General features: G+C 35.5%; 1 protein-coding gene across 2 annotated transcripts in view; it reads right to left on the reverse strand.

Annotated features, from left to right (window-relative positions):
• Positions 1 to 5,011: 5,011 nt before the first annotated feature.
• Positions 5,012 to 8,711, reverse strand: part of LOC110467473 (plasminogen-like) — a 6,964-nt gene continuing 3,264 nt past the window's right edge. For both annotated transcript variants that reach the window (XM_021524665.1, XM_021524664.1), the window contains 2 exons: positions 7,010 to 7,240; positions 5,012 to 6,771 (listed from right to left, as the gene is read on the reverse strand). In XM_021524665.1, the coding sequence (XP_021380340.1) occupies positions 6,524 to 6,771; positions 7,010 to 7,240 (479 nt within the window). In that variant the 3' untranslated portion in view covers positions 5,012 to 6,523. The remainder of the gene's footprint in view (positions 6,772 to 7,009; positions 7,241 to 8,711) is intronic.

The raw sequence follows: 8,711 nt of genomic DNA on the forward strand, positions 1-8,711 counted from the left end.
TAACTCTCTTTCGAATTCGTTTATTTACATAAATATTATTATACCGATAACTCTGACACCCTTCACGCACACAACAAAAAACCCATCCACAAACGCACGCTAGCACCCACACATGATATTTGTATGCATATGATATACAGTGCAATTAACATTTCTACTGTATGGTTTATTTTTTATTTTTTCGGGTTTAACGTTTTGCTTTCCAAAAAGAACAACCATGTCCCAATGAGCACAAATACGTAAATTGTTAATCTTTCATGATATTCTCAAAATCACAATAACCGATACCGAAGTTATCGTTTTGCTTATTATTTGAAGCAGGGTTATATACCGATGTATATGAGTAATAGAAATAAGGTCCACCTGTGACCACTTGCCTTCTACTAATGGTTAAGTGTTACACTTCCGTCATATTTAACTGTGTTTCATTAGTGAAAAAAAACCTACTTATTCTACAGCTATGTATTACAAAATGTGTGGCAATGCAAAAAAAAAAAATACATCGGAAAAGTTGATAAAAGAAATTGTTTCCCCTTAAAGGAGCACGAGCGAAAATGCACACTTCTTATGGGCCTTTATAAACACATACGTAGTTCAGGTTAAAAAATCATACAACTATATACTAATATATCTATACTATATACTGATATATCTATACTATATACTGATATATCTATACTATATACTTATATATCTATACTATATACTGATATATCTATACTATATACTAATATATCTATACTATATACTGATATATCTATACTATATACTGATATATCTATACTATATACTTATATATCTATACTATATACTGATATATCTATACTATATACTAATATATCTATACTATATACTGATATATCTATACTATATACTGATATATCTATACTATATACTTATATATCTATACTATATACTGATATATCTATACTATATACTAATATATCTATACTATATACTGATATATCTATACTATATACTGATATATCTATACTATATACTTATATATCTATACTATATACTGATATATCTATACTATATACTTATATATCTATACTATATACTGATATATATATTTCTCTCATTTCCGTGTGTGTAATATAGAGCTTTCTCGCACCTCATACAGAGATATCCCACGTCATACCCCATCCTAGATATTTCCCATCTCGTCCGATCTATCGATAGTATCTTTACGTGACATTCGGGGACTTTTTTACACTGAGATGCACTCATCCGCGCGTTAACGGCTTGAAATTGACAATCTGCATTATATACAATGTAAGTATTCTGTTTTGTCGTTATATGTATTTTTTTTATGTTGTTAGATATCCAATGTTATAGATAAAATATGATCTACACTGTGAACAATCTAATTAAAATTATATCTTCACATCGCTCCCGTTTACTGATATGTTGCGTTGAAGATCTAACAACATCCCGTAGAGGGTCATGTTCAGGCGACCTTTGCATTAACCAATCAGAGGAGAGCTTACGCATTTCTATAAGTGATGATGTAATGATTTTGAAACACACTTGCTATGATAAAAGACCGAGAGGTGTCAAATGAGCATCGAAAATGGCGGCGCCCATGACACCACGCCGTGTCTATCTACAAGACAACGTTTGTACAATTTGTGGATTTTGCTTTGAAATAAGAGAGACTTCCTCTTCTGGTGATGTTGTCGTTTAAAAGTTTAACAACCTGAAACTACCTGGATTTTGGGCTACGAGGTGCTACAGGTCCTGCTTTCTGATTGGTTTAAAGAAAGAGTTATGTCGCGTTTTGATTGGCTTGTTATAAATACGATAATGCATTCATGTTGACCTCTGACGTGACCCTCTACGGGATGTTGTTAGATCTTCAACGCGACATATCAGTAAACGGGAGCGATGTGAAGATATAATTCTAATTAGATTGCATTGTGAAAAATGTTGTCTTCCTTGAAAGGACGGACTACATTTTTACGGGGAAGCATTCAAATGTAGCTTTAGCAGTGTAGAGGCTATTTTTAGAGATTTTGTTCGAACTAAAGGTGCGAGATTATTTTTTACCTGTAACTGAGCAAGATCGGGTTATCTCAGCCTCGGGCTAAGATTCTGTAACATCCAAACCTCGGTTTACGCCTCAGTTGCGATTATGTTACAGAATTTTAGCCCCAGGCTGGGCTAACCCGATCTCACTCAGTAACAGGTAATAGATTTTATAAGTCAATGGTAAGGAAGGGGTGTAAGATTTTCCCTCCCATCCTTCACATGTGTGTCTCCGTTTTAAGCTTGAAAACATCTTGTCACTCCCTCAGGGGATATAGCCTGGTTTATGATGGCGCGATCTAGGTCATATCAATAGTATGACGTCACGTCCTTAATGCATTGACGTCACGTCAACAGTAGCAGACCACGGAAGACAACTATGGATTTGCTTGAAAAACATGTAATCAACGCTTGTCGGCAGAATTGTGAGTGAATTAGGATGGAAGAAAAACAATTATCCCTCTGGTTGGAGATTTCTTTGTCACAACCTCAAGGTAGGGGAAGAATCTATTAATCTCACACCCCATTTTACGTAACGTGACGTCACAATGCACAATATCGCTCAACAATGACGTGACGACACGAATTTGGAAAAATCCGATGCCCTAATGCAGAAAAGGCGATGTTATGAAATTAAAACCTTTAACGATATATTTACCGTACACGGTAGAAATATGAGAATATGTTTTTGCGCAAACTTGGTTTAAAATATTATATGTTCACATGTGATGATTAAAAGGTCCTGCATCGATTTTTGTACTAAGCAATCGGAAAATTTATTTTTTATTTTCTGCATTTGATGCCGCACATTTCCGGTACCAGATGCAGATGAAGCGACTATACAGTGAGTGTTAGATTTTGTACCTCTTTGGTACATACACTTCTTTATTGAAATGATCTCGGAATTTTTGTTGGCAAATAATAGCTGAAAACGACAGAATTGCTAATGATTAGCTCATCTAAATTGACGAACTGCTTTGTTTCAACTTCTTAAGAGTTACATGCTGGGGTTCCACAGGGGTCAATACTGGGACCACTTCTTTTAATTATCTTTATAAATGATATAGTAACTGATGTTAATGCCCATATTCGACTGTTTGCAGATGATACCTCACCTTCTTTTATTGCTGAAAGTCCGAAGAGTGCAGCATATTATCCTAAACTCTGACCTGAACAAAATCAGTACTTGGGCCAGGCAGTGGTTAGTTAATTTCAACCCCCATAAAACTGAAAGTATGGTCCTTACAAGAAAGAGAACGGCAACAGCTCATCATCCCCTTTTTATGAATAAAAAATTCAGCAAGTTCGACAACATACACATCTGGGTGCAACTGTATGTGAAATCTGTTCTTGGCATGTTCACATCGCTAATATCCTTGCCAAAGCATGGAAAAGGCTAGTCGGCTTTCTTAGAGGTTTTAGATTTAAGCTGGATCGAAAATCTTTAGAAATTATGTATTTTTCATATGTACGTCCCATCTTGGAATATGCCGAGATAATTTGGGGTAATTGTACCCAACAAGATTGTTAAGAACTTGAAAAATATTGAGGCAGGCAGAATTGTGACTGGAGCAATAAAATCTGCATCGTCTAACTCAATTATATTAGAAACAGGATTGGAAACATTTTCACATAGTTGATACAAGCATAAGAATGAAAACTTGGTACAAAATATACCATGGTGCTGCACCATTTATTTGGAGAATTTGCTTCCTCCTGTGAGAGGAGCTGTCCAAGGTCACAACTTAAGAACCAATTTGAATAAACATCCACCAGCAAGTAGAACAAATGTTAATATGACTTCTTTCTTACCCACTGCCATTAGGGAATGGAATGTCATACCTAATGATATAAGAAATTCTCCATCTCTGTACAAGTTCACAAATCACCTCAACAGACAGCGTATTAGTAAAACCACCATATTAGTATGCTGGCCATCGCTGGGCCCAGGTACTTCATACACGACTTCCTCTTTGGATGTAGTTCCCTAAATTATCATCTCTATAATAATCAGGTTTTAGACACAGATCTGTGTAGATGTGGGCAGGTGGAACCTCCTTCCCATTATTTGATGCAGTGCAGGCTCTTTAACCAAGCTAGAGTGGAGTCCATAGGAACTCTAAACATGAATTTGAACCCTGAACGGTTAATTCATGGTGACCTAAATCTGTCTTAAGATGATAACATACTTATATGTGATAAGGTACAAATGTACATTTTAGAGTCGGGTAGATTATAGGTGCTTGTTGGGATCTTTTCATGCTCTCTTCTACATTACTGTTTCCTTTATTCTATAAACCTATAGCTACTTAAGTATTTTTTTTAAATTTATGGTTCCTCACATAAAATGGTCGATATTATCTCAAACTGTTAATCTAAACAATTTCTGTGTATTAATTAAATGTATGTTGTAGCACTTCTTTAATGTAATTACATTTTAAGGGAGCTGGCTTTATATCAGATTTAAAATCTTGTTCCCAGAGCCTATTACAATTCCTATTAACCTGTGTTCTTATTATATATGATATATGAAATAAATATTGTTTAAACCAACTGCTTTGTTGTCAAGCATGACGTCATTCGAATAAAGCGTCACTAAAGCTCTGCTTATGCAGTTAATTTTCGTCGTAATATTTTCGTCATTGTACTTAACAATTTGATCAAGAGAAACGTTAATAAATTTCCTGTGAAAAGCCATATATATTTCACTCAAATTCTGCCACATGATTTAAAAACATTGGTATTCAAAATGAATTTGTTAAATGTCATGTATATAATTTTCTTATTGCAAGAATTGGCAGTTATTGGGGAATATGTGATAACTGAAGGTGACGTAATAGTACGGAGATATTTTAGCATTCGCATCTAAAATATATGTCTGGTTAAGTAAGGGGGAGTAACTCTTACATACTAATGGAATCATTATGGGTGATGCTTTCAAGTTGATAAAAATAATAAACAAGGCCGATGTCATTTTTTTGTATTTTATTTTTATGAATACATTGTACAGTGTACAATACACAAGTACAAACAATATAGTCTGATCACATACTCACTTACACACACTTTCATTCTTAAAATGTTTACATAAATTTAAGTAGCGTACATGTATTTTATATAATATAACAGAAAGAGAGGAAAGGAGAACGGAAATATAGGATAGAAGAACAGAAAGAGAAGAGTTTGAGAAATAAAAGGGAATTATACGCATATCTGTGTTTTTATTTGCACTGCAGTAACTTAATCAAACATGCAAAAAAATACTGAAACATTCTAGTGTGTAACTGTTAAGATAATTTCGGCTGAGCACTGTCAGATAATACATCAAAATAGACACCCGGTATATATTTAATAAAATGTAAAGAGATTGCTGAAATCAAGAAGGCTATTCCTTTTTCCTCAATTCAATTTGAGATTTCCGAACACAGGAAGCTCCTTTCCTATACGCAATACATTTTTGTACTGAATAATGTTCCTTTACAGTATTGACAAGGCCGATATCTGTGTAGGTAAACACATGGTGATTTGTACAGTAGTTAGCACTTTATACAACGTTAACCACCTCTCCATGTGTACTTTACACAAGGTAAACCTACGGAACGCCAAATTAACATATATTCAAATAATTGAAGATATGTTCATTTCAGTTGAAGACAGGTGTAATTCGTCGTATTTGAACCTATCTTTAATTAAATTGTACTTATCTTCAATTAAATTGAACGTATCTTCAATTGAATTGCCTCTATCTTCAATTGAATTGTACATTTCTACAATTATTTGAATATAGGTTCAATTATTTGATTATATGTTAATTTGGCGTTCCACATAAACCACATAGCCCATTTTTAGCCAAAAACTAGTGTTTCTAGTAGACAAAGGGCTATAAAACTTGCTAATAGATGTATTTGTCGCTAAAATTGGTCCATTGGTACATGACTGAAATATCCAGTTTACTGGTTCACTATTGATAGTTGTCATAAGTTATAACGAGAGTCCAATGTGGGCACAGGATCCGAACTAACACATGATTGGCGGGTGATAATTACTTTAAAAAAATATACACGCAAAATAGTAAAAGCAATTTTGTCAAGTTTTCGAGGCAATCTGCTTCTTTATCAAGACACAAGCATGAATAATAATTACAAATCAAATGATATGAATTAGAAAAAATCAGTTACCATGAAACCATTCTATATCACAGAATATTAAGAATATTAAACAGAAAACCAGAGAGGACAATGTGTGAAGAAAAAACTATAAAAATAAAGGTTTTCATAGAGCGACAAAATGACGGAAGGTGTCCAATTTTGTACATAAAAAATGCATGATTGCTTTTAAAAAGTTTCAGTCTAATGTATCTAATTAAACACAGGTCTGATGATTGATAACACAAAATGTCCACAGTCCAATCAACATATTATATATCTGTTGTAGCAGATTTACACCTCCACCCGTAAACGATTCACAAACAGCTTCCATCATCAAAGGGCGTTCATTGACAGTCATCCACGGGGCAGACGTCCCACCTGATGTTAGGGTCAGTGGTATAGCACCAGGGACGATGGTATCTAATCGGCATACACCAGTTATTACTGGTAGTCATGCTCGCGATACTAGCAGCAACAACAGCACCTATGGTGTGAGGGGTGTTGGTGTCCCAGCGCTGGCATACTGTACCTCCAACTGTGCATGATACCCGACCCATGTACCTGACGTTGGCAGTGTCGAAGCAGTCATATTCTGTCAGAATAATTTCAATGCTATTTTAGGCTAATCATGAGTAATTTCTGTTAACCACTACTTCTTCTGCTATTAAAATCACAATACGAGATTAAAAGTAGCTATTTCTATTTACTTTCATTAGAGAAACTGTACTTAAATTCATTTTAACAATACATTTCAATGGTAACAAAAGTTACTTTTTAGCAGATATACGGATAAATTACCGACGCTATCAACCAGAAATAAGATTAAATACCTGAACACGACAAAGTAGCGACAGTCCAGTTGGATTGACAGTCAAACCTTGATACAGGACAGTAGCTCATAGGATTGAATCCCGCCAGGTTTCTGCATTTGTGTTGAGCATGACATCTCTCTCCTTTGTATGAGCGTACTGTAGACTCAATTCCATCATAAGGACGTTCCACGAAGGTTTCGACCCCCGTGACAGGTACAGGAGACGGATCTTCCCGATTTGTCTGAAGCCCTAGGAAAAAAGTGGTGAATGAACTCGTGCTAATTAACGATGTTTTGCTGGATTTGCGTATTTTGGTCTCTAAACCAGTGGTACCGGGTTGGCTCTAAACCTATATCATACATCACCCATACTGATTTGGCTTTATAATGTTTTAAAGTAAAAGTACAATTGTTTTTCTTTTGTGAAAAACAAAGTTCATGTAAAATAAAGAAAATGTTAGAATGTCTCATCATAATCAATGCTTGAGAACGCGTTTAAAAATTGTACAAGCAAAGTGACATAAGCTAAATTCATATTTTTGTTTTACCTCGTATAAAATGACCTGCACGGTAATGGCAATCTCGAAGATAACAACAATGGCGTCATGGATGTTGTTACGCGGGTTGGCTTTTACGTAACAAGGTTTTGTTAAACAGCGTTAATTGTGCATTGTTTTTCACTTGCTAAAGGAGAGTTCGATGAGTGCGATTATATAAATAGTGACGTTATTTTCACTGTCAACACAATCGTACACGGATTTATTCTCATTCAGTGTATATCTGGCATTTGATCAACCCGGGGAGGCGTTACCTACACCGATTACAAATATTAAACCTATATATATCTTTGCCATTCTTATTAAAATCTCATCTAAAATGAAAAAAAAGAAAAAACGTAAAAGGGAACTTGCATTTCTTTTCATAAACAACATCATATTTTTTACTAGTAAGAAGCGGTCCACTATATACAGAGGTACCCTACATGTTATCCTGGTGGTGATTAATGTGGGGCCCCCTGCTTTCTTCAGTGTCGTCTGCCAATGGGATAATGACGAAACCACAATGGATCTGCTTCCCCAACGGTATTATGGATCTTTATATTTTCTCTCTACTTCCTGAGAACCTGTTTGTGTCATAGTCCCTTGCTTTGCAATACCTCACTTGTAGCCTTAGTGTTAAACGTTCGCCGAAGAAGTGTCGGCATTGGGTTCTGTCCCCAGGCCTGGACATACCGAAGTCCTTCGAACCGGAAGTTGTTATTCCCTGCTTAACGTTCAGCATTTAGGGTTATCACAAGTGGTTTACCCGTTGTCAGTATAATGTGACCCGATGGAATAATGTGCTTTGTGCCTTCGACATGGTATTTCGGTGAGATAGCACTCTAAAGTCGGCATAAGTATACCAACATACCCCGCTTCCGGCACACATACACACAATTATGCTGACACTATACAAAAAAGGCACGTCCTTAAATGACCTTAGCTATTAATAGGACTGTAGGTAAAATTAAACAAATCAAACCGATGGTGAGTTCACTGACTATAGAAGTGATTCTTATGGCAGGTGGATTTACATGAAGATCATGTTGATAACGAGATATTATCTATTGTGGTGATATGCTATTTCGTTGTTACTGTATTAAACTGGCTATCAGTTTCAATGAAGAATTTCCCAGCTACATTTTACTTCTATTCCCCCCCCCCCCCCCCCCCCCCCACCCA

The sequence above is a fragment of the Mizuhopecten yessoensis genome, unplaced genomic scaffold, assembly GCF_002113885.1.
Source record: "Mizuhopecten yessoensis strain PY_sf001 unplaced genomic scaffold, ASM211388v2 scaffold11173, whole genome shotgun sequence".
In the NCBI taxonomy this organism is placed as follows: Eukaryota; Metazoa; Mollusca; class Bivalvia; order Pectinida; family Pectinidae; genus Mizuhopecten; species Mizuhopecten yessoensis.